The sequence below is a fragment of the Oxyura jamaicensis genome, chromosome 4, assembly GCF_011077185.1.
Source record: "Oxyura jamaicensis isolate SHBP4307 breed ruddy duck chromosome 4, BPBGC_Ojam_1.0, whole genome shotgun sequence".
NCBI lineage: Eukaryota > Metazoa > Chordata > Aves > Anseriformes > Anatidae > Oxyura > Oxyura jamaicensis.
In genome coordinates, this window is record NC_048896.1 from 30,914,839 (window position 1) to 30,942,319 (window position 27,481).

Consider the following 27,481-nt stretch of genomic DNA (forward strand, 5'->3'; position numbering starts at 1 on the left):
GTGTAAGAGCACACCAAAAGGTGCATTCCCTTGCTTGGATCATCCCTTCTTCATCAGGTGCATTGTGCCAGACCTGTACTTGAACTTTCCCCTTGTACCAGACAACGTGACAAAGCTGCAGTCATATCATTTATGTGCAGTAGAAGGGAGATGCACATAGGTCTCATTGCTGCCCAAATCCACTCGCTCTCTGACTTTGAGAGCTACCTGCCAAGTGATGCTATTAGCAGCATCTGATTGACAGGGTCCTGATCCAGAGGCAAACATGCAGTACTTTATTAAAATACAGGTTTAAAAAGAAGCAGAAAAGCAGGAAACAGGGGCTAATGAAGAGTCTAATGTTTCTCAGCCTTCCCAGTAAATTTTCACGTGACTTGAGGCATTCTGTTACTGCATTTGCACACAGTACTGCATTGCGTTCCACAACAGAATTAACTCAAAGGTCCTAATTAATCTAGTCAGCCATCTCTTTCTTCTCTTTGCTACATCCCCGCTGAATGTTCTTACAGCATATTTTTCACGTGCAAAAATATCTAGAACAAAGAACTTCTCTAATGACTCTCATAACTGAAAACCAAGTCTGTGCCACTAACTCAGTGAGCAATTGCAATACTTTCAATGCTGAAATTGCAATGCTTTCAATGCGTCTTTTGACTATGCACGTTGTTTGTGAGCTGTCAGTTCTGAAACATCAGTAAAATCACACGAGCTAAAATTATTATTGTCACCAAAGTAAACAGCTAAGACATAGAACATAGAAAGATACGTAAAATACGTAAAATATTTTTTTCTGAATTTGTGTGATGCCAGCTACTTTGTGCTTGTAATAGAAACTGCAAGCATTCTATTTCCATACCTGTCTGTAGTTCAGTGCATCCAGGAAGACAGAATCATCAGCAAAGACAACAGATTTACATGGCATGTTGATTCCTAGAGCAAGTGTTGAAGTTGCTGTGACGACCTATAAGGTATCGAACATGAGTATTTCTATGAGAAATGGTAATACCAAATTTTGAAAAACCTATAACATCCAGATTATATCAACAGGAATTTTACTATTATTTTTCATAGGACTAAAATGTAATCTGACTAATTTAACAGAGCTATGAAAATACATGAATTTCACTGTTTAAACAGTCATTGTATACGCATATAAAGTTAGAAACTCTTATATCTTGAAAGTTTATATCATCTTTTATGAAGAACAAATGGAAATAATATTCTATCAAAAGAGTACAAAGTATCGTGGTTTTATATACTTCAATTCACTAAAACACTTAAGTTGTTTCAGGTCAACGTCTTTTAGCTGTTCAGATGCTAATCTGAAGGACATTAACTCTTAGTTAGAAATTAAGTACTACAGCTATCAATTCAATTAGTTCATTTTATTAATTTGGAAACCTTCATGTCAACATTTCAAGAATGAGCATGATAAAGTCAATGCAATATATTCTACCACTGATGAAAGGTACCCTAGACATTTTTAATTACATGTATAGAGAAAATAAAAGAAAAAAGAAAGAAGAACTGATCCTGATTTATCAACCTTGATATATCCCAGTCTGAAAAGCATCTCCACTGCTTGTCTCTGCTTTATGGCCATAGATCCGTGATGATACCCAATGCCTCTCCGTGCCAGCATTTCCTGAAGGTAACCCTTTCTCTCAAACCTAAGTCGATAAAAAATCTTCTTCAAAGTCTACAAATAAAAAGAAATGTTAAGTATTAACCACAACAAGGTACTGTCAATGAAAACGTAATAAAAGTTCTACGTCCTACAGAGAAACATACTTGTTTAAGATCTTCAGTAAACTTGAAGCTTGAAATACATAACTAGATGTATACCATCAGTAGCTTCATTATGTCCACAAATTCAGGCACTTCGGTATATTTTTATACAATATCACTTTTTTTTTTTTCACTTTTGCAACAAATGCCATTACACGGTCCCAATCTTCAAACCATGCAGCTTGTTGCAACCAGACACAGCAAATGTACGTGTCCTTAATTTTTCTACTCAACACATGGCTTTATGACCATATATATCATGCCACTACCTCTGAACAAATTCCAAAGTAGCTATGTGAAGATTATACTCTTTTGCTCGTTTGTCATCCCTCCTTGGTACCATTTCACCCCACAGTTATGAGCTTCCCTTTCCCAAATTCAGAAATAGCACTACATTAAGCTTCTTCAATTTTTTCTGAACTTCACCCTGTAGCTAAATGCCATCTGTTCCAAAAGTCCAAACTACTTCTTCACTGTTTTTACCCATGTGCACCTGTGGGAAAGCAATACTCGTTTGATGCTGTCTGACAGAAGTCTAAAAATGCCATTGGGATCCCAAGTTCCCAAGATAGGAATCAGAAGAATTTTCAAATTTGGTCCCAATACACAACATTTACCTCTCCTTTTAGAGATGTAACAGTAAGCATAAAGCATTACCAAGACACTTCAAATTTTTGAACATAATTTCTCTGAATTATAAAGTATGTATCACAATTACTTTTTTTTCTTTTTTTTTTCTTTTTTTTTATTTTTTTATTTTTTATTTTTTTAAAAAATAAATTTAAACAAAAGTCATGGAGAGACAGCTATGTGAACCAGAGTCATTTCTCAGGGACTTTAGACCAAAGGGGATCAAGGCCTACTATTGATGGAAACTACATCATATAAATCTCCTTCATAAATTATTCCTTAGTTATTTTGTATACAAATATATGCATTAATATTGGTGAAAGACACCTGCAGACTTTCAGTGCTTTTCTGAGCTTTCCTTCCTTAGGGGGCGTAAACACGCTTAAGAACATGGAAAATTTTACTTTGTGGAGACTAGAACTTTTAGAGCCTAAAAGAATTTGTTATTTTCATATGATATGAAGGGTTCAGAAAGGTCTATATAGACCTTTCACACAGAGAGGTGACATATTGCCTACAGTAATGATTCAGAAAATATGAGTCTGAAACCTGAATCAACAAGTAACAGAATTGCACTGCTACTATTTCATGGAAATGAATTAGTTGTCATGTATATCCCAAAAGAACAAGTCAATATCTTTTTATTTGGCAGACTGAAAGTTCTCTGTACATCTTAAGAACAAGGTTATTTAAGACTGAGACCTGGAATCAAATTCAGAATGCTTCATGAAGTCAGTGGATATAAATGCATCGCATATTGATGTCTTATGAAATTTTGCACAAATTCAAGCATTTTAGACATACAAAACCGAAAACATGTTGTAAGTATCAGTGAGTTACTTACATCTTCATCTACTGCTTTAGGATCAGCGTAAGTACATGCAGAAGGTATCACACTAAGCTTTTCAAGTCTTTTCTGTAACTCTTTTTTCATAGCCAAAAGCTGTATTATGCTTTCCATTTTACTGGGTTTCAACTTTTTGGTATCACTGTATAAAATATACAATACAAAATATTAGTTCTGTAATTGACATATATTTCTCTATTTTAATATATTCTTTGGGTTCTAAAAGTTGCAGATGCATTCCCTTTTAAATTGTAGGCTCAAACGTGTAGATAGATCTGTTGAAGTAGATTACTCATGATGCTAACAGCTTCATTTTATCTTGGCTTGCATGCAAATTAACAAATAATTCTGGATAACTACAGATGAGTAATTGTGGTGACAAGGAAAATTGAAGGAAGATGAGGACAGCAACCATTAATACCACTGTTCAGCAAATTAGTAAGCTAACAGTATTGCACAGTAGAAAAAAATCAACACAAAAGAAAAATGTGATCCATTTACTGCCAATAATGATATTGACTTTAAGGATTTAGGGAAGGATTTGAAGAGAGGAAAAACATTTAGAAGCAGATTTTCACACTATTTCAATGTACATGTCTGTGTCTAAATTCTTACTGGATTTTCAAGTTCTCACTTAGTACCATTAGAGTCAACCAAGTTCATTCCTTCACGATATTATGCTTGAGGAATGCACTGCAATTTGTCACAATTAGGAGGGCAAAACAATGGTGCTTTGTGTTCCTGACAAACCTAGTAACTATATCTATATTTAATTCTTAAATGCCTTTAAAAATCTATACCCTATGATCACAAAAATCGAGAAAGTTCAAGGTTAAAGGGGAAACAAATACCTCAATATCACCTCATTACTGCATTGACCGATTGACCAATCTCGCATACTCAAATTTCTCTCTGATCCTCATTCTGTAGTGCTAGCACTTTACACAGTGTCAGCCACACTGGTATCTCTCTGCTGCCTAACTACGCACTAGCTATTGCTGATTGATACCCACCATGCAGCTGCTCCTACCCTGTGGGTTGCTGGAGCACGCAGAAGAACCAGGACTACTGTGTTACAACTGGATGCTGCTGTAAGGTACATTCCCCAGAAATAACTTACCACAAGACTTTGCTCTGTCATAATATGTAAGCTTTTTCACAATACATAGTTACAATACTTACTTTGGCTTGCATTTCATTAGCGATTTATTCACTTTTCTTAGTTTGTCCTTTATGTCCTCTATTTCCCTCTTGGCTTTAGGGTCTTGTTCATTTTTTCGTTTTTCCATCAAATGGATGAATACATTATTGGCTGCACGCTCCACTGAATCTAAGCCAAATCTTGAAGTAAATAATATGTGATCCACATCAGTTAGGTGAACACTAATATAATTTTTTATTTGTACGTCTGTAATGCTGCTACAATAATATTCAGCCTTATTACTTGACTACAGTAAATTCTAATAATTTGAAGCGCATCATTGCTATTTGATCCCCAAGTCATATGTCGTGTTCACTTTCAAACTACAATTATTTCAAAACTGAGTGGTAACATGTAAAATGGTTCTGCCAGTTCATTATCTACAGAAAACAGTCCTATCTTTCCCTAAGTTGGCACGTGGACATACATATAAAATAGACTGTACCTTAAATCATTTAATCCTTCTCAACTAGGCAGTTGAAAAGGAATGACTGTTTTTCTTGGTATTCTACACAGCTGTTCTTTCTCATAGCTTTTTCAATACTGGACTGTTAGCTTAGCTAGGACTCTTCCAGCTTCTCAGTCAGAAAACATTTTTTAAATTCTTATTGTAGTGGGAAGAGACTGTTAGCTATCACCGTACAAAAGTTGGCAACATCTGGCAAGAAGTTGCATCCTAGTCCATTAGAATGCTCACAAGTCTTTCAGATCTGGCAGTCATCAAGAACAGGAGCAAAAATGACTTTATCCTCGTGAAGGCCAAACACAGGTCTTAAAACTCAGAGGTAACTTCTTAACTTAAGCTTTTCACTTCTTTACAGGTAACAGAGCTCAATTGGAATCATTTTCCATTTACTCCTGATCCCTCTGATGCCCACACTGTGTGATTTAAAGTTCTCTCTATCACAGAGTTTATTCAGCCATTAAGTACAAATATGGTGCCAGTGTACTTCTTTCCCTGGTGGCTTTAAGAAAAGAAAAGGTACTGTTTTCCCTACCACCAATAGCTGCAATAGCAACTTGGTTTCTACAGCTCTGATACCTGCTCTCTCAGGAGTCTTTACTAATTCCATGTTGACAAAATACCACAATGGGTGACAGCTTTCCAACCTCACACATCAATAAAGGCTTAGGGAAAAAAAGCTTGCCAGCACCAATCTGTTACTCCATGTCAGTATCAACTTCTTGTGAGGGCTCCTCATCCCCTTCATCTCCATCACAAATTCTCAGGACTTGGACATGTAACTAGAAATTTATTTATTTTGAAATTCCTTCTGATGCTTGTTCCTTGTCTGACTTCAACACTGGGGAGGTCTATGAAGTGCAGTTACACTACACCTATGCCTTAAAACATAAGACAATAGATTTCTCAAGCTCACACCCCAACTTCATATCTAGGTTATGCATCCATGTTCACCCGTCTATGATGTGTTCTTGTCCCACCATGATCATTTATCACTTGTCTCTTAAAAAGAGAATACATATTCTACACACAGCCCCTTGTAAGAGCCATTGGTCACCAAAAATTTATGACGACTCATCATTCCAGGGTAGATGAGAGTAAGTTATTCACCTGTCTCTCCTGAGGAGAAACACCTTGGAACTTCCTGTTAAGTGCCTCAAAAGGACAATGCAGTTAATACAGCAGCTCTAAAATCACTCATGTGAAGGAATTAAAAATATCTAAGACTGCTTTTGAAATCTGTTGGCTTCAGCTGGAAATCAGCCATAGCATTAATTTGCAACTAGACTGCCACTCAAAATATAAAAAGAAATAACTTACTAGCAATTAGAGTCATTTGAGATGCACCATTGACCTGTATATTCACTTTTTTGCTTCTTTCTTTCTAGAGTTCTTTCAGAAATGCCTTATTTATTTTTTTTTTTAAGCAAGCACAAACACATAAGAACTGAAATGCCAGAGAGTATTCTCCCCCAACTATTCAAAGTGTTCAAAGTAAGGAAAGGCAAGGCTTCATACTGAGATGAGAAAACTTCTTATATTTACGTAACACATTTATGTGATTGTTCCTACGTGTTATTACAATGAGAATATGCACTGGACAACTGTTTAATGGTAAGTACTTTCTTTTTATTATTAGGACAAGCATTGAGGTAACATGCCCACTTTGCTAATATTAGCAATATCACTGACTATAATGGTATTATCAGTAGGTTATACATGTTTGATGTTTTGTCAAAATACATCTCAGATATATGCAAAAGTTTCACTCATGCATTTTACTGGATATAAGATAATGTTGTGAGAGGCTCTGTACTAAAACCATGTTAAATGACATTCATAGGACCTCATTCTGCCATTTTTCCTAGCAAATCTGCCCCAACCTCTAATTAAACAGCACAATTTTTACTTATTACACTGGGGAAAAGCAACAGAGAATACAGCTCTCATTTTAATGTGATTCAGATTATAATTTTCCTCAGGTATCATGCATAGATTCTAACCTTTCCACACAATAATCAGTCACTCCCAGTTTTACTTCAGCTAAACCTTTAGTCCCATAAAGATATATAGATTGATAGAGTTTGTAAGCCTTTACTTCACAAACTTTAGAACAAAGATAAGAAAAGGACATAAATGGAATTTGTCAAGCCATATCAATATTTATCTCTAATACCATTTTTCTGAATCTAGCCAATACACACATAACACATGGAATATAAATACTTACATAAAAATTATGGCAGGCAATTTATCCATGTCATGCAATTTTTCAACAAAGCATGCAAATTGCATCCACTTTTCCTGATCTGAGCAATCCACAGGTTGGGGTTTAAAGTGATCCAGAAGCTCATTCACCTGACCAAAATATTATTGAGGAGATTTTAATGGCAGAAACTTCTGGCTGAAGGCAAAGTTTCCTGTGACAGCTTCTATCACCTCAGTTTTTAAAAATCATGCAGAACTACAATGGCCTCATATAGTTTACAGACTTAAAAAGTCTGCAGAACACAATGACTTCAGTAAGAACTCAAAATGCAAATCACTGTAGCATTCACGTCTACCACCATGGTGGAAATAATAAAGCCCTACTAACATACCAATTATGATATATTTTCACATTCACAATCACGTTTCAAGAAGCTTTTTTTTTTTTTCCCCAAATATTCTTTATTGTCTCCTTGTTTTTTATTCACCACCTCCTCATACACCTATTTATGAGATAGGAATATATGGCCTCTAATTAAGGACTTGATCTTCCAATTTAAAGTCCATTACTTAAATTTCTGTCTTTTACATAGAAACATACCTTCTGTCCTTGGTTACATGGAAGGTGTAAAAGAAAAAGAAGTAGGCTAAAGAAGCAGAATTGTGGTACAATATTGTCACTAACTGTAGGAGGTACACTAAAAGAATCAGAAACTGGAATCTTGCAGCATTACCAGAAGTCTGATTCCCAGAGAAGCTTGTGAAAACAACCTTGAAAATGCTTACTGAAATGCCACAAATATTAGCACTTATCTTTCAGCACAGCAGCAGCTAATACTTATAAGTAATAATTAGGGAGGAGAAGCTCCCATAATTGTCTAGTTATATTACTGTATAATCATTACATTACAGCTGTACAGAGTCTGAAAAACACATCCCTCTGTTACCTTCTGTCTTTGGCCAAGTTCAATCCATTTGCTTAGCTCTTTCTTCAGTTCCTGTTCATATTTCCTCACGTCTGTCTTTTTTATTACTACTTTATTCTTGAAAGAGACAAACTCCTCAGGATCTAGCTCCTTGAAAGCAACAATATAAAACACTGCATTACTTTATTATCCATTTACTTCTTATATATTCTGTCCACAGATCTGTACACCCACCTGTGCCCTTGGCCACTCCTTCCAGACTTCTACCATTGTGTCATACAGCTGAATGCTCTCTCTTGGAGACAGAGAAAGATCTGCAGGAATACCATAGTTCTCAATCTGCAAGGAGTTTAAACAAAATAAAATAATCATTTTGATGGAATCCATATTACTTAACGTAACTGTTGATAAACAATTTTTACACCAGTGCTATGCTTACATGATTGACTGTTAATGCAGCACATGGGTGATAATGTTCAATGAGAAAATCACCACCCATCGAAGAACACACATACTTTTCCAAATCATTGTATCTTTCTCCATACAGGACTGCAAAGAGACAAAAATGCCATGATATATTGTTAGTTTTAAAAAGCAAGTAGTTTGATTTGATTTTATTTAAAAACCGTACACGTTTAAGTTCACGCAGTGTGATCAAAGTGTTTGTGGGAAGGACACTACAATTTATTTATTATTATTATAAAACATTCTGATACACACCTAATCTAACACGGTATGATTTTTTTTGTTCTTTTACTTTAGATTTCACTTTAAGTTTTCTTGTAGAGTTCTCAGAGTTGGTAGGGCTTTCTTTTATCATGTTCTCAGCACGTTGCCAATACCTTTTCACACTTTGTAACCACCTACAGTTCAAGAATAAAATAAAGCCAAGCTGTAAAAATATATATATATATATTTAAACCGATACAACTATAATAGATGAAGTACTACATTCTGCTCTGTTTCTCCTATAGAATTTTCAGTCCCCCCTCTCACCATTTTCAGTGCAATTTTCTCCAGCTTATCCCAGGGTGCAATTCGTAAATGTGAAATCACACCATCATTATACATACAGAGACAGGTGTCTTCCTTGACTGATGATGGGTAAGCATGCTTATCAGGTTTTGGCAAATAAAATAGATGCAAAAAACTCCTGAACATCTCTGCCCAGCTCTCTTAGAGGGTCTGAAAGAATAGGAATGAATGCCTGTTCTCATTACAGAGAGTTAAGAGTTACAAAACCGTTTGGTGTCAATTATATGTATACAATACATAAAACAGTATAATTCCAAATCTGTTGCCTCTCAATCATAACTGTTCATACCCATCAGTTCGTATCAATAGTTCATATCCAATTTAAATATGCTGTTTTGAATGAGAAAAATTCCAAGCGTACTCAGTTAGGTGTTCTGGGTTACTGATAGTAGCAGAGAGAGCCAAAAACGGACACCGAATTGTTACCAGAAGATGCTCCCAAACCTCTGCTCCAATTTCGCTACCAAGACAATGGACCTATATTTTTGGAAAAAAAAAAAAAGGATAAACAAAATGTAAGAAACCTACCTTATCAAAGTACACACAAAACAGGAGCTGTTCTATGTTTTGCTAAAATCAAAAAGGTTGGCAAGAGCAGTACTGAATAATTCTTATATTGCAAATTCACTGGATAGTGAATTAGATATACTAACTTCAATACCACATTCACTGTTTGTAACCTTGATATTCACTGACATCCATTAGCAATTAAGTTGATATACAAGAAAGAATCCAGTAGAAATTTTAAATTTAGCAATATTAAACACTGGTTTTGCCCTCAAAAGACTGAGAAATATCTCATGAAGGGATACATCTATGATTCAAACCTGGAATACCTCCAGGCTTCATTTTCACCACTAAGACTACAGCGGTGACCTTTAGTTTTTCAGTTGACTGGCTTGAGAGAAATAAGGGAAATTCCTTGTAGCTCTGACTGAACAGCATGTCCTCTTCAGGACTATCAGAGTTTTAAGTTCTTGCACTGGAACATATTAAGACTATTAGCTAACATGAAAAAGCAAGCCAGTCTGAAGTAATAGTTCTCAAAGTTGATTTTTACCAGCAATAATGCATGTAGTGAAAAATTTAATTATTGCTGGTTTTCCTCTGCCTTTTTTTCCCCATAAACTTATTAAATTGATTATTACTGAAAGATGCCTACCTCATCAAAAATAACATATTGTATCCGTTTGACCCATTTCTGGCAACGAGGAGACAGCATCAAGATTTCTAAACATTGAGGCACAGTCACTAGTATCTAAGAAAAAAAAAGGTTTGTAAAGCATTATTTTCAAATAAATTGGCTGATCAAATGTAACAGAATAGATTCTATAATGAAAAAGCATTTAAAATTCGTATTTGATTTCAAGATGAGCAAAAATTAATTTCTCACTTCTACCTTCAAGAAGGGCAAGAAGAAGGACACAGCAAATTGACAGGCTGGTAAACTTCACTTTGATCCCTGGGACAGTGATGGAGCAACTAATTCTGGGAACCATATCCAGGTACATGAAGGACAAGGAAGTCATCAGGAGTCGTTAGCATGGATTGACCAAGAGGAAGTCATGCTTGACCAACCTGATAAACTTCTATAATGAAATGACCAGCTGGTAGATGAGGAGAGAGCAGTGGATATTGTCTGCCTAGTGTACAATAAGGCTTTTGACACTGTCTCCCATAAGATGCTCATAGACAAGCTGTTGAAGTGTGGGCCAGATGAGCAGATTGGCTGAATAACCAGTCCCAGAGAAATCAGTAGTACCAAGTCTATTTGGAAGCCAGTAGCTAGCAGTGTACCCCAGCGAACAGCACTGGGTCCAGTCCTGTTTAACATCTTAGTTAATGATCTAGACGATTGATGGAGTATGCCCTCAGCAAGATTGCAGATGACTCAAAACTGTGAGGAGCAGCTGATAAACCAGAAGGTGATGCTGCCATCCAGAAGAATCTCAACAGGCTGGAAGAATGACCTGGCAGGAATCCCATGAAGTTAAACAAGGGGAGGTGCAAAGCCCTGCACCTGGGAAGGAACAACCCCAGGCACCAGCACCTGCTGATGGCCACCGAACTGGAAAGCAGCTTTGTAGGAAGTGACCTAGGAGTCTTGGTGGATGCCAAGTTGAACATGAGTCAGCTGCACACCCTTCCAGCAAAGTAGGCAAACAGTATGGGCTGTATTAAGCAAAGTATTGCCAGCAGGGTACAGGAGGTGATCCTTACTATCTACTCAGCACTGATGAGGCCACACCTGGAGCGATGGGTCCAGTTCTGGGCTCCCCAACACAGGAGAATCATGCATATACTCAAGAGAGTCTGACAAAGAGACACTAAGATGATTAACAGACTGGAGCATCTCCTGTGAGGAAAGGCTGAGAGAGCTGGGACTATTTAGCCTAAAGAGAAGGCTCAGGGAAAATCTCAATGTATATAAACGTGAAGAGAGGGTATAAAGAAGACAGCTCTTTTCAGTAGTGTCTAGTGACAAGACAAGAGGCAATGGGCAAAAATTAAAACACTGGAGGCTCTGTCTGAACATAACGACTCTTTTTTCCCTGTGAAGGTGACTGAGCACTGGAACAGGTTGCCCAGAGAGCTGGTAGAGTCTTCATCCTTGCCAATATTCAAAAGCCACCTGGACATGATCCTGGAGAACTGGCTTTAGGCATCCCTGCTTGAGAAGGGGGGTTGGACACAATGATCTCCAGAGGTCACTACTTCCAACCTTAACCGTTTTACAACTCTATGATTAACCTAGGTTGATTCGCCCTGCAACGGAGGTTACAGTCACAATGAACAAGAATGGCTGCTAGGAGCCAAACTCTACCCACCCATATGAGTTCATGATTTTCAGTAGAGGTATAAACAGGCAGGACTGTCTAGAACATTCTTAAAATCAGTAACAAGTTGTATTTATTTTATTCATTTTTAAGTGGTACTACTTAAGAATGAAAGAATGCTGGCCAGAGAAGCAACACATGAAAGGAAACAACATGGACAACAATGCTGAGAGATTAACAAAGGTTCATTTGCAGTTTATCTTTTACTAACAAAGTTTAATGGCTTACAGAAGTGTCATACTATACCTATTATATATATTAAGCTTACTTCTATCTATATCAGGATTTTATACCATCATCTGATAGTCTGAAATCACACTATTTTCCAACTCTGAGATGGTCCACCTAATTTATTTCCAAGATTTACCTATATTTCAGTTTGAACTCTAGGACATAACTAAGACACATCAAGAGCTCAAGTGATTTTGAACCCTGATGGTTAGTGAAAATTTATCTTTAAAGATCAACAAGAAAATCCATTAGACAGTGCTACTTTACAATCAATGTCATCAGTGTTTATAAATAATATTAAATGTCAGACACTCAAGAAAAGAATGGAAAAAAAGAGCATCTCTTTCATTTGTCTGCATTTACATCTGCTGTATGCTTATGACCAAAGGAATTAAATGATTCTTCTTCTAACCAGAGCAAGTAATCAAAAGATGAATAGATAAGGTTGCATGCCACAGACTAATTTTTTTTTTTCTGGTAAGCAGTACATAGATTTTAATATTATATTTAGTAATGGCACAATTAAAAATAATCAAAATTAACATTTTCAGAGGCCAGATGAAGTACAGAAGTCATACCTTTTAAGTGTTAAAACACTCAAAAATATACCTGAGAATTCATGACATCATTACGATAATCTCGTGTGAAGACTCCGCACACCACCAATCCATCTGGAAGTTTCTTGGTGAACCGACTGTATATAGTTCCCACCACTTGGTTTACAAGGGCCTTAAGTAAAGCAGATCATTAACAAAACTACACAGTGGATGTCTAAAGGCATACAGTGTTCTGAATACAAACGTATTCAATTTTGGCACTGATATTAATGAACAAGACTGCAATGTACTATTGCAGTACTTCTATTAAATCTAGACCATCAGTGTTAACTTTGAACAGAAATGGTACCTGATGTTCAATTATACTCAAATGTTTTCAAAGAAATCTAGTGTTCTGTAAAGTGGGTTATGTAGTATTAACTCTGTATTGTAACCGTTTTATAGCATTCTGCTGTATCTACAAACACTTTAATGACATCAGAGTCCTGAGGCCTGCAGGTATAAAATACATTTGTGCACCCAGACTCTGATATTCAAATGAAAGTATGAATTTGATGCCCATTTTGTTTTGCCATATCAAAAAAAAAAAAATTACTTATAGAAAAGAATCCAAAGAAACTACTCAATAATAGCACATGGAATTCATATTCCATATTCAAACTTTGCATTACTTAAAGTAAGTTTTGGAAGAAATTAAAGCATTGGTTCATCTCTTAAGTCAATTTCTAACTAAAAAAAAAAGGATAAAACACTCATTAAAAAATATCCCAAAGATGCTTAGAGTTTCACAAGTTCTCTCAAAGCATCTAATGGCGAACTCAATTGGAAAAATTGGTTTTTGTTCTGTTTTAATGTTACTTTCACCAAGTCTGTAGGCTTTTGGCACTGTCACCATTTACCTAACACTACTTCTAGCACTTTTCTGTGTATTAATGTTTCTGACCTTAAAATAGCTATATAAACAGTCAAAAAACTGTACATGAAGTTAAATATTTTGCAGATCATTTGTAAGCATGCTTAATTACATGTTTTGAATAAAAAAGACATACATCAACTAAATCCGTACAATAAGCTACCCCAAGTGTTTCCAGAATCATACTGAAAAATATCATAGTCAGACATACAGAATATTCAGTAGGATGTAGCCTTACCTTTGTAGGAGCAACATACACAACTACTCCGTCATCGCTCGTTTTCAGAACTTTCTCCATGCAATAATACGATGCATATGTTTTTCCCGATGAAGTGGGAGCAACTATCACTGCAGACTCATTGTTATCAACAGCATCAAGAAGTTCTCGCTAAGAGAAGAGCAAAATGTCTTGTTAAAAAGTTATCATTGACTGAACTAGCTCTCCCTGTGAAAGTGTCTCTATTTTTGCTCATAATTTTTACTGATTTTAGACTACGGGAAGTCATAGTTAATCTAGAAGCTTTGTGACTGTATTATTTTCTCAAACTGTTAGTGGAAAAAAAAAAAAATGGAACTACAATTTCCCACTTGTTTGTTTCAATGATCTGGCCTGAGATTTTGATACCAGAATACTTACAGCCCGAAACTGGACATTTTCAAAATAAATAACAGTTAACCCAGTAGCGTACAATTTAGATAAACTTCACTGTTTTATACAATGCAGTATTTTTTCTTGAATTATTATAGTTATAGCAATACTGTCCAATTTTCTCTTCTGCTCTTAGCATACACTAATAAATTTGTTTTCTTCCTACTACTGTCTTCCTCCATGCTTCCTCTCACTTTAAATAGGTCTGTAGAAGGAGGGGGTGGGAATGGTACAAGAAGGGAGAAATAAATAGCATTAACACCATCTTTCTATATTAGCATATATGCTGAGTTCAAAGACGCTTCTCAAGCAAGTATCTGTTTTGCAGATGTGGTCACACAAAATGGAAAATTCAGCTGGTCTTCCCAGTCCAATAACAGACAAACCCGAGTTAGACCTACTGTGCTTTAAACAGAAAAGTTATTATCAATTCATAGTATGGTTTACTCTTTAGGCAGCAATAAGTAGAAGATCATTAGAGATTAGGTAATCAGAGATTAGCTAAATGGGAGGTTATCACCATCAAATATGATGATGAACAGTGAAATCCCATGGATTTGGCATATTTTATGTTGAATTCCTTGGGCCAACCTCTCAGTAGAAAAGCTCTCAGGTTAGAAAGAACAAGGAATACCATCCAAAATGATCTTCCAAATTTGTTCACCTTAGTGAAACACTGTTTTTTGCAAGAAGTAGAATCACATGTATTTTAAAATGAAGAAAAAAAAAAAAAAAAGTCATTTCCAATAACTTTACATTTTGTGTCTCATTACCTGCCACGTGTCTGGTATGAAATTTTCCACTCGGGGATCTGGATCATTTCTCTCTTCTCTGAGCAAATAATAGTCCATGTATTGTAGCTGGAAGCGAACTGGTCCCACCTCGATAGCATATCTACTTGTATTCTCACCGTCACTTTTTTCTCTAACCTATAAGGTCATAATAAATTTCAAGTTGGTTTGCAAACTAGACAGAGATTCAGAAAATGGCACATCGTTTGCTCTGGAACTCTGAAAGCTTTAAAAATATGTGAAAGCACAGGTGATTTTTAAATACATTTTCTCTTATATAGCTTTGTATAATCTTGACTCTGTTCAAAGGAGACTACTATGTTCTATAAGCAGTACGTCTTCAGTAACCCTCACTGTTGACGGTTCTGTTGTCAGAAGAGCTTATAAAACTGGCTAGAAGGCAGAGCTTGGCTTCTCTGAGCTATCACCTGCTAGAGCCTTCTCATCCTATATTTCTCTTTTCTTGGGCCTGCCCTGACACTTTATGCAATGAATCAAAGTTGTGAAATCAACTCAATACAAAGATTGTGATCCCATTTTTTTTAAAGCATTATATTTTTAAGCAGCACCTATATACACTGTAAGACATAACAAATTTCAATGTTCGTGTACGTTTGGTTACACCATCTTACCTTGAAAGTTGTTTAGCAAAGCCTTCCATGTTACAACATACATCAGAATGTCAGAAAATCACATTGTAATTTAGGCTGGCAGGGATATCTGAATGTCAGTTAATCCAACTCCCTGCTTAAAGTAGGTACAAACAGATCCAGTCACTCAGGGCTGCGTTCAGCCTGGGCTTGTGGGGGATCTCCTCAACGTGTACAAACACCTGAAGGAAGCGTGCCAAGGAGACGGAGCCAGACTCTTTTTAGTGGTGCCCATTGTCTTGTCCTGACACTGGACACAAACTGGAACACAAGATGTCCCGCCTAAATAATGGGAAGACAACACTTCTGTACTGTGCAGGTGTAGTGGGTCTGGCTGGGATGGAGTTAGCTTTCCTGCAGCAGCACATACAGTGCTAGAAGTGCTAGAACTGTACCTAGAACAGCCCTGATATTGCACCAAGGTTTTGGCTATTGCTGAGCAGGGCTGGCACAGCACCAAGACTGCCTCCAAAACTCTCAGAGCCAGCAGGCTGGGCAAGAGGTGGGGAGGGGATATCCCCAGGGCGGCTGACCCAAACTGACCAAAGGGATGTCCCATACTGTGTGGTGTCCCGTGCAGCAACAAAAGGTGGGAAAGGAGAGAAGGGGCACTCGTTATGAAGATGTCCATCCTCCCAAACAGCTGCTACAATTATCTAGGCCCTACTTCCCAGGACATGGCCAAACATCCCTTGCTGATGGGATTATTTTTTTTCTCTGTTTCTGTGCAGCCTTTGTTTGTTTTTCCTCTTTCTTTTTTACTTTAATTAAATTAGTCTTATCTCAACCTGTGAGCTTTTTTTTCCCCTATCATATTTTCTCCCTCTCCCTTCTTCCTTTGAGGAGGGGGGACAGAGAGCAGTGTAGTGAAGTTTAGTTGGCCATTGGTGTGAAAGTACCAAAGCAGGCAACTGAGCTCTGGAACAGGTTGCCCAGATAATTGTGGGGATACCCTCCTTGAAGACATCCAAAGCTGTCTGGACATAGTCCTGGGCAATCTCCTCTAGGTTCTTGAGCAGTGAGTTGGACCAGATGACCTCCAGAGGTCCTTTCCAACATCAACTATTCAGTGATTTTGATTTATTCAGGGCACCAAACACCCTTAACAGTAACTACATAGCCAAAAGCAAACTATCGTCATATATCAGTCAAATTCACACAGAAAAGGAGACAAATACTTTCCACTCCCAAAGGGAAGAGTCTTACAAATCTCTTCCTCCCTCATCTCTTCGTCCCAATCCTCCAAGAAGGACAATAAAAGATTTCCAGAATTCAGCTTCCAAAAAATTCCTAATGCTATTGCACATGAAAAATGAGATACTGAAGTCATACCGGTTTTACGGTTCATTGTAATCCTCCTTCATTTTGCTACTGACTTCATATTCTGCAGACTGTGAGTTATATCCTCCTTCTTCCACCTGAAAACCACTTTAGCATCCCCTCTCTAGTAACATCACATCTACAGAACTTTTAAATCAGCCCGGGGGAAGGTTGCAAGTAAGCAGAAAAGCACAAGTCCAGTCTTTAGAAAAATGACTTCAGAGCCAAATTCAGAGTAGCTATCTGGTGGTCTCAGCTGCACTAGCAAAGACAAGCATTCAGTGTCAGTTTCCCTCAGAGGCAATCATCATAGCTCAGTAACAGGGTAGAATAAGATCATAAAAACAAACAATATAGGTTTCATCTATCTCACCAGTCTCAAAGATTTCCTCTCTAAAGTAGCACGTTTAGTCCTGTTACTGAACATTTTGATGCTTATTTTTGACATGCGGAGTTCAGCTGATGTGATGAGTAGAACAACAGGTACCTCTTAGAGATGTCTACATCTCTTAACATGTTTCTCAGGTTGTCCTTCACAGCCATATGTAGTTCCACTTAATAAAAGGGAAGTGGCCTATTGTGTCAACTGTCTTTCACATCAAGCAAAGAAATATATTCATGGAACTAAGGAAGATTACTCATTAATTTCTGAAGCATGAATAGACAGTTAAACTTAAGGCTTAAGCTCAATATAGATTTTCTACACACTGTTACATGCTTACATTTATATCAATTAGAGATCCAGTTACAACAGAATCATCACAGTCTATAAAGTTACCTGGCCAGACAGTGAACATGCCAAATTCTCAAATCCAAGAAGTCGTAGACATTGGGTCAGCTTTTGTAGGTGGGATTTCTCCAAGAGATCTTGATATTTTTCAAGGAGGATATGAATTCTCCTCATGAGTTGGACAGCTTTGCTTAAATCTTTAGATTCGGTAGCTTCCAAAAAAAAAAAAAAAAAAAAAAAGCCAACTCAATAGTTACTTGAGAGCCAATTCTATCATTGGAAGTGTTTTTAGAACAGATCTTATCCATCCAACCACATTTATGGCAATTTAAAAGCACATTTTAATCAAAGACAATCAGAATACACCCACACTTCTGTGAGCTCTACAAGGAGTAACAATGAAGACCAGGCACCAAAACAATTCTATCTGCCTCTGCAAGCTCAACAATAAAAGAAAGCCATACTTCTCACATCTATACAATAACTGAGCTCCCCTGTTTCATTTTCCTGACTCACCTATATGTTATTCAATTTTATTAGCTACATATTTCACACTAACATGTCCGGGTCTCCCCAGCATGTTTCCAACCAAAAGCACAGATTGAATAAGTTAATTCTGGTGAAACTGGAGACCACTAACCATGGCGGTATAAGTTTCTGTGCAAGTCAGCATTATTCAGACTGTAAGCCAACTCAGCTAATTAAACAATTCACCTCTGTATAGATATATTTCAGTGTTCATGATGCATAATCATTAAAGATGTATACAATAAAACAAATTACCTATGCATACAATGTTTACAAGGTGAAACAGGAAAATATTTATCAGCTAATTTGAGCAGATTCTTTGTCTCACTCAAAGAATCCTGAAATTGCAAATGAGAACCAGTCTGTTAAACTTAAAATCACCATTAGTACTCCCAAAACTGAAGTGTTTTAATATGCCTTTATTCCTGTAGAGAACGCCTAAAGTCACTCACTTTCTTGGTTAAAGGGAGTGCAAGTCAAATACTGAACAGGCATTTGGCTATCATACCTTGTTCTTTGCAGTGTTCCTTCCACACTTCTAAACAGGCAGACAGTCCTGACAATTCTACGCTGAACTTCACAGATTTACTTTTAAGACTCTTGAGAAACTTTTCCAATTTGTTTATTCCAACAGTCAGATTTGCTTTTATTTCCTTTTCAGTTGATATCTGCAAGGTTTTCCATTGCTCCTGTTCTTTCATTTCTTCTTTAATTTTTAGTCGCTTGATGTTTTCCTCCGCAATTATTTCTGCTTTACTTTTCTACATAAAATGAAGATATTCAGAACTAACCATCATTATATGCTCAAGCATCATCTGAAAAAAAACTAATCCATAAACTCAAGATACATTATAGTTTTCAATTCATCTGTGTGATACACTGTGTTTTAAGGATTTTTTAAAATAGCACTTCACTCTGAAGGAGACAAAATCCCAGTATTTGCTTCTCAAAAGCTTATCTAATCTGTATTTTAAAAGTCAAAAGCTTCTTCACAAGTGGTATAAAAACACACAGACGTGGAAAAAAATAAACAGCAGTTAAATTTAAAGCTTTTATTTCATCCATAGGTAACAATAATTCAAATACCATTGAGGTGTTATTGCATAAATTAAATAAAATTAAGGGTTCGATCTTACTTGAAGTTAAGAAGATTACATATATGGACTTTCTCCGGCAATTCAAAAGGCCGTAATCTATAACCAATACCAGTATAAAGATAGTATAGTTTATTATGAAATATTACTCAAATTATTATTGCTCAGTACTGTTCATTAGTACACAAGTATATGTTACGTATCATGTGATGCCTGAAAAAGTTCATATAGAATTAATAGCAATATTTACAAGATCTTTCATGGAGAATATTTCCAAACAATGCAGGGAAGTAAATAACCAAATAGTGGATTGTACATTATTTGTCAGTAGTTTCTTAAAGTAAAATTAAACTGAACTACAGTTTCCTTCACTCCACACACTATTACGTGCCATGAGCCAAACCTCAGCAGCCTTTACAGATCTGATATTACATTTTTTTTAAAAATTTACTTGTGTCTGATAGAAATACAATCATTCATCAATATTTCCAAATAGAACAAACTTTTTTTTTTTCAATTAGTCAATTAAATTTGAACTACAAAGATAATTTATTTTCTTCAACTAAAACTATTAGTGCATTCAAAGTAAAATATTTAATCTGTGTGATTCATATAGTAGAAATGTTTTTCTGGATAGTAAAAAGTAGACTTGGAAAGAGCAACTTGCATATACTCACTTGCATTTTTTTCTTTTTGACAGTATTATTAGCAGCACTCCCTGGTGCATCCTTTTGGCATACAATAAACTTTGAAGTGCCCTCTTGCAATGTGCTTCCATAAAAACGATAAAAAGTCTGTAACTTTTGAATTTGTTTTCTTTCATATGGATCTTTGGATTTTGCTGCAAATAAACGTAATTGATTCAAAAACACACTGACAGAATTCCCCCCCCCCGCCCCCGCGCCAAAAAAAAGAAAAAAAAAATATATATATATATATATATATATATATCTCCTTTATCCAGGTATCTTAACTTAAAGGCCAAAATCACATTTCAAAAGAGGCTTGCTACTGAGACTCACTGAAATTCAACAGTCCTTTGACCTATCTGAGAGATACGTCAGACTCAAATTCAGACTTCTTTAGGCACAAAAGAATATTATCGGAAAAGTTAACAGACAGGACACCTAGAAAGAAATTACAGCTGCTTGAGAAAAATGCCTAGGCATCTCACACAACCAATGAAAATAAGAAAGTGTCTTTAGAAATCAGTTCAGATAATCAGAAAGAGACCTCTTCCCCATGAATACAAGATTCTGTCAACAGAACATGAGTACAATGGAAGAACGCTTATGTGAGCCAATGGAAGGTATCGAGCACATGGATATTTCTGCACTCAAGCTTAGGTATTTCTCTCTGTTTTACACAAAAAAGACTGAGCTAATACAGGCCAGTGTTAAGAGGATTCATGCAAGACATGGAATAGAGATGGCTCTCTCTTCAGTAGGAGTTGACATAAACTTTCAACTCCAGCATTATGGAGGATGCTCTAGCTACTCTTGTGCAGGTATGCTCAGAGTGACTGCTCTCCACATTTCCTGTTGAAATCACAGTGCAAAAAAGAATGTAAAAAAATGTCCAATCAGAAAGATAAACAGATGGAACACTTTCCATAGGTCAAGTGATGCAAATGCCCACCCAGAAAACAATTTTTCTGTTCACTGAATGAAAACAGTAAACGAAAGGAAGCACCAATAGTAATCCATGACTTCCCACCTCCTGGGAGGGAGTTTAATTCACTGTGTGACGCAACAATGATGGAAACATCTTTGAGAAAAAGAGCTATGTATTCATGCTGGCACACACAATACCGTATACTTCATTTCATGTAAATATGCAAGTCGAAGATCAAAATTAAGTCCATGTTTTGTTTTTGTTAGTACCTCAAAGTTGAGAAACAAACAGGAAACTATAATGCTTAACATTAATACAAACACCCTTTGTTTACTTCTTTTACTTATTTTAATTTTTGTTCTTGTAGTTCTCAAAAGATTTGACTGGCTATGCATGTGCTGGGCAAACACCTGAGGAGATTTTGCACGTATACGAATTTGCTTAGTAAGCATTACTCAAACTAGAGATTTAAACATGAAACTGCACATGTACTTTTTATATATATATAGATAGATCTGTGAAGCATTTTGCAAGCACAACGGAATGCATCATGAACAGCTGACAAGAAATGCTCCCTTATACTTGTTAGAGCTATTAAGTTAATACATAACACAGAATACTTAGCTGATGAATTTCTGCAGTATGTGCAAGTATAATTTAGCTATTGCAGTAGCTCTTTTTTGGCAAGTGTTTACACAGTTACAAATATTTTCTGAACTGAGTAGTCCTTCTCTAAAACAACATTAACCTTTACAGTATTGTTCTAGCCAACAAAGACAAGTGGGTTTTGTTGGCTCTTCTTACCATCAGCATTGCAGTGCACACGTTCATACTCCTCAGTCAATGGTCTGCCAGAATGCCAGTGACGATGCTCATCAAATTCCTTGTATTTAGTAAGTGAAGAAACTGCAGGATCGTTGCTGAAAGATACAACCATTAAACAGAGCAGAAATTAAAAAGGTTATCTGATGTCTCTAATAAAATGTTTAAAACACATAAAAAAACCTGAGTATTTATCAAAACAATTTACAATGGCAGACAACCAATGTAGGGCTTAATTTTACTCCAGATATAGTTTGTCAAGATAGCTTCAGCTTTTCAGAAAAAAAAAAATAAATTAAAAATGCATTTTCCCACTTTCATATAGTTCAATCACGGAATGCAATGGAACTACATAACTCACACAAATATCCTTTAAAAGATGAATCTCTGTTTTCCCAAAGTGGGTAAAAGTAATCATTGTCCAGCACACAGCCCACCTTCACAAGCAGAGCAAATGTAACCAAAAAAAAAAAAAAAAGATAATCTATTCTCAACTTTTATTCAGTACTGTTACTCAGTATTTTCCTTTTCCTGAAATCAAACTGAGCTTTGCAATTTAAGATGAGGCTTTTCAATCACAAATCGTGCATTCAGAACAATTGTTTCAGAACACAGAATAAGAATCACTGAAGACTAATGCAGACAAATAGCTGAATGAGAAAATAAGATACTGACTCTTACTCATTTCTCTTCTGAACTTTCTGTTAATATTTACAGAGTACTTCATCAGTACACGTAAATGTGAAACCTTCCCTAGTCACAGCAAAAGCATTTCTAAACTGACACAAATTGAGCATAATATGGATGTAAAGTCCAGGGCAGTAGTAAATAAACCCATACAATCTTATAACATCTTAATAAAATTCACAGTACATACTCGTCTAAAACAGGTAGGTCTTTCAAAATATCTCCAGCATACTCTTTAACAAGATCACATTTCACTGGGAGTAGTCCTACAGCAGGAATTTTGTCTTCATACACTGTACAGCATTAAAAAAAAAAAAAAAAGTTTGATTAAAAATATGTATGATTTCATATCATATGTTAGAAATTCTGTCAAGTTGCATTAAAATGAATTTCAAAAAAGTAAAATACGCAAAAAGTAAGCAGCAGTTCACCAGTTTCTCTGTTCCTTTTTCTTCTCAAGCACAGGAAAGAGGAACAAAGCAGATATTTTTGCTTCTGAGTAGATAATCTTATAAACTATTTTAGACACCTACACTACTTCTATGAATGCTACAACCTATTCTATCTCACAGGCATCTGCTTTCCCGCACTACTTACAGAAGTAAGCAGTCCCAGTACTGTGCTAGGCAGCGCCTTAATAGCCTATATAGCAACAAAGAAGTCCACTAGAGCCCACTTTGCCTGCTTGACATCTGTTGATATTAGCTGAAAAACACCATAAAATTAAGTAGAAATATGCTCCAGTTCTTAACTAATTTCTTGCAAACTGCCCCTTCTTAATAAAGTTTAGACTGTTTTAAGCAAAACACATGTAACAAAATTGGTTCTCAAGAAATGTCAGACACTAGTGGGTTGAAAGTAAGGAGAGTATGAATGAAGCATGGATTAGATTTGTGACCAGGATAAAAATCAAATCACTACTCCCAAAACTTTTTGTGACAATAATGAAGACCATGCTTCTAACTCTTTAATTCTTGGGGTTGTCAATACCTCTAAATGATGTCTGTTCCTGATCAAGGAACAGTTGGGAAGTAGTTCGTATTGGGAAAGCATCTCCAAAACCATATTTCACAGTCAGTTTGGTTACAGCGTCCCATAAACTTTGATATTCATCCTCCATTTCTTTCCCCAGTTCCTTTTGGAATTCTAATCCTGCACAGAAGGGGAAAAAAAGGGGGAAAGGAAATTAGGAGCTTTATGATTACAGCTTCCTTAAACAGAACCTACATATTCACCTGTGCAGCATCAGGCACAAAGAGCTCAATCCTATCCAAGGTCCCAGGACACTAGAATAAATTAGGACGGAATGCCATACATTCAGTGTTTAATAGTCCAGGGTATAAATTACTAAATATGCTGACAAGATGTATTTTGTAAAGAATACCAGACTTATGCTGTCTGTGGAAGTTCAAATTCCACAGCTACAGAAGGGTTTCTCTCACCTTCACCTTCTTCGGGGTAAGATCTTTAATTCCGAATTTTATTTTGGTGCCTAATAAACAATAGGAATCATTACAAAAATATCTTTTTCCTATTTCTAATTTATATTTTGTTTAAAAAATTCCCTAGACTTCTCTACAGGACATTTTGTGACTTGATTCATAAAGAAAAATGTGCATTTTACTATCAGACAGACCAACTACCAGTGCTCATCACAGGATGTCAGGTGAACAGAATTACTCTGAAAGAAATTTTGGTATAAATTGTTTTCCATACTCTCTTGCTCTGTCAGCTTTTGTAGCTTTTCTGTGAATCTTTACATATACGATGATGTTCTTGAAGTTCCAGCTCCCAACTTCATGTGTTTACAAGATAGTATCAGATTTTGTCTGAACCAATTATATCTCAATCTAAAAAACACATAAATCTCTGATGTCTTTGACATTAGGGATAGAATCTAGTCTCCATTCCGACTATGCTGAACTAAGACAAAATGAATTGGATAGAAAATAGGCTAAAAACCAAGCGGTTGAGAATACCCAACAGTGACCCAGAGCTCATACTACCTATGCTTCCTTTGCATAAGTACATCAAAGATACGATATGGTAAATTATTGTGAATGCCTACTGGTGAGAGACATTTGAATATGTGGTTTTCTAGACTTGCATATGAAAAAACCCCTATTGTTCGACAAGATGTATCTATTATTATACGAGTAATTAGAAATTTGTGTTGATTTATGCTTGTACACAAATTCTCATTTTTACTCTGCAGCTTAATAAAACTAGAAATGTTAGAAAGCAAAGTGTTCAACAAAGACAAATACCTTCAGAGTATTCAATTTCATAGTAATGTGCGAGATTTATGAGCAATGAATCATCATTTAGGTCTGGTAGATATGTTAAATCCAGTTTCCAATCATTTTTATCACTTAGCTGTTTCAGAACAAAATGCGCACACAACTGTTGCTGTTAAAACAGAGCAAACAATTAATTCTCATGTAGCACCTTTTCATGTGGGGGGATCAAAGCATCTCCAGAATAAGGTTAACTACCTCAGTTTCTATAGGCATGAAAATCAACATGCTGTTATTTCTCTGTGATCAGGAAACAGTTACGTAGCACACTTCTGGATCTCCTTCACTGCAATAATTGACTTAAAATAATTCGAAGGCCTGGCATCAGACTTCCCATACTGGATAAGACCACAAGGTCCATCTAAGTCCAGAATACTAATACTGACACTGGCCATCTGTAAATGCCTAAATATAGGTCAACTATACAGAGATATTACCCCAAACATTCTCTTAGACCCACTGATTTTTGGCTCAGAAGATTCCTGAACCAGATGTAGTTTCTTTCCAGCAAGTACATTCGATTCTTTGATCTCAGACTACTAACGCAATTTACCAAGAAAAATTAAAACTGAAATGATAATTGTACCAGATGACAGAAGTAAGACAGTGTTATACACACCATTTTTATTATTGGTAAAACTTGCTTAGTCCAGCAGGATTTCATAACCCTAATCTGAGCTCTCTGAGAAAGAGGCATATGAAGAAGAAAAACCACTGTAAGACATCGCATTCTACAGAGGTCAGCTGCTGCTTCTGGAGATAGTGGTTTACTTCTTCCCTGTTGAGAGATGACAGAAGAAAAGTTGATCACATCCTCCAGTAAAATATTGTGTTCACTTCTACATAATTCTGTGATTTTCACATTGTTAAAGCAGCTAATAATTTTGATTTATTTAAACAACTTGTGCATTGTAATTACTTCTGTGCACACATTTCAAAATGAACACTATTGTAGTGCTTGTAGCTGCAGATCAGTTATACTGTGAAAAATCTCTTTTCTGAAAAGAGTATGACTTAAAAATCAAGACAAAACTTAAAAATAGTTTCCTGTGCCTTTCTAGAAAAGTTACTGATATACTGTTTCTGTGTTAACTTGAGGTAAATAAAAGACTTGTAGTACAGTCACAAAAATGATATCATGACTCTTTGCTTTTAGAAAGAACCCCGTCTTGCTAATTTAAGGAAAAGTGTAGTCTACTGTAAAGGCATAACATAAGGAAAAGAAAAATAAAGAGCACAACAATCTTCTAAGGTAAAACTTCCTGTGGAACTAGTCACTTGTAAGGAGAAACTTTCCCCATGAACAGCCACTGCTGCAGGGATGATGGTGCCACTCAGACACACCACACTACTTTGGAGAATCTGTGACCCCACAAATTATCTGAACCAGTCCCCTTACAGGTGCAATCAAATGAAGCATGTGACCCTCTCTTCAGCTTGGGATCTGGAAGAAGCATCTATTCTGTTAGCAAATTGTTGAGAGTCACTGTGTTGAAAAGATATATAACATTCTTACTCTTTCTAATTTCTCTGTCTTTGTTCCCCTGGAAGCATGTGCATTTGTTAGCATATCACTGTATATTTTTAATCCCACTGCACAAGCAAGAACACAGACTACACGCCGAATGTCAGATCCTTCAGGCCACAGCTGTTTCAACAGAGGGATAGTCCGGCAAACCTGCAATCACAACATTATTAGTAGAACAAATTACTGCTATAATAACAGTTACCAAAACAAGGACAAGTTTATTCCTTAAAGAGTACCATCACAAAATTGAAAAAAAAAACACACACAAACAATTTGAAAACTACAAAAAGTGTGTATAAGCCACCCCTGACTGCTCCGGGGCTCCCCATACCCTGCCCAAAACCCAGGTCCCCATGGGCTGTCAGTCCCTACCCCAACAACAGCACAGCAGGGCCTGTCTCCAGGTCCCCAAAGCCTCAAAGGCCCACATCCTGGCCCAGCCTCAGCCTGTCCCTGTCCCCAGAGGGAGGCCCGATGCCTGGGCCTGAAACTGCCCGGCTCCTGGCTGGGGCACTGGGACGGGCCCTGGCTGTGGGGTCCTGAACCACCACCCCTGAGGGAGCCTCCACGGCCACCTGACCGCAGGGAGCAGCTGCCTGCCCTCGCTGTGCCCTGAAGGGTTCCTGCTCCCAGTTGTATCTCATTACTGAGCTGGCCTCAGGAAAGATAATTATAATAAAATGAAATAGCAGCAGCAGCTGCCAGGTAGCTGTGTTTCTACTGACTTGAAAATGCTTTATGAGCAGCAGCATTTTTATCTGCACTGAAAATTCAGCTTGCTGGACCATCACCAATCCCTTTCAAGTCCAAGGGAGCCAACAGCTCCTATCGTTCTCAGCAGGAGCAGAAGTGGAGTCACAACATGCTCAGGAAACTAGTATGGGTATATTATTGTATGTTATGCACTAAAGGTGATAACAGTTCCATGTGAACATTTTTTTTTAGGTTACAGTTTTGTAAAACAAGATTAAAGAATAAGCTAGTTCTCATCTTCTACAAGACAAAGGCAGTCACTAAGGTGAAAATATCTGACAAGATGGATCCCACCAGCCTCCAGCTGAAGCATCCTACTTTAACCAACCTCAAAGGAAGAAAGAGCTTCAAGCTGCTGTGAAGAGTGGGCACAGATGGGACC

The 27,481-nt window shown here is 36.7% G+C and overlaps 1 protein-coding gene across 3 annotated transcripts in view; it reads right to left on the bottom strand.

Annotated features, from left to right (window-relative positions):
• DDX60 (DExD/H-box helicase 60) overlaps positions 1-27,481 on the bottom strand; it is a 45,752-nt gene that overhangs the window by 9,988 nt on the left and 8,283 nt on the right. For all 3 annotated transcript variants that reach the window (XM_035325151.1, XM_035325150.1, XM_035325152.1), the window contains exons 7-29: positions 26,335-26,496; positions 25,438-25,596; positions 24,789-24,930; positions 23,512-23,673; positions 22,712-22,814; positions 21,817-21,932; positions 20,076-20,239; positions 18,813-19,065; positions 17,825-17,988; positions 15,059-15,214; positions 13,875-14,024; positions 12,776-12,895; positions 10,261-10,356; positions 9,460-9,575; positions 8,784-8,926; positions 8,503-8,612; positions 8,298-8,402; positions 8,085-8,213; positions 7,160-7,287; positions 4,448-4,606; positions 3,263-3,407; positions 1,547-1,699; positions 857-961 (exon numbers count right to left, since the gene is read on the bottom strand). In XM_035325151.1, the coding sequence (XP_035181042.1) occupies positions 857-961; positions 1,547-1,699; positions 3,263-3,407; positions 4,448-4,606; positions 7,160-7,287; positions 8,085-8,213; positions 8,298-8,402; positions 8,503-8,612; positions 8,784-8,926; positions 9,460-9,575; positions 10,261-10,356; positions 12,776-12,895; positions 13,875-14,024; positions 15,059-15,214; positions 17,825-17,988; positions 18,813-19,065; positions 20,076-20,239; positions 21,817-21,932; positions 22,712-22,814; positions 23,512-23,673; positions 24,789-24,930; positions 25,438-25,596; positions 26,335-26,496 (3,240 nt within the window). The remainder of the gene's footprint in view (positions 1-856; positions 962-1,546; positions 1,700-3,262; positions 3,408-4,447; positions 4,607-7,159; positions 7,288-8,084; positions 8,214-8,297; positions 8,403-8,502; positions 8,613-8,783; positions 8,927-9,459; positions 9,576-10,260; positions 10,357-12,775; positions 12,896-13,874; positions 14,025-15,058; positions 15,215-17,824; positions 17,989-18,812; positions 19,066-20,075; positions 20,240-21,816; positions 21,933-22,711; positions 22,815-23,511; positions 23,674-24,788; positions 24,931-25,437; positions 25,597-26,334; positions 26,497-27,481) is intronic.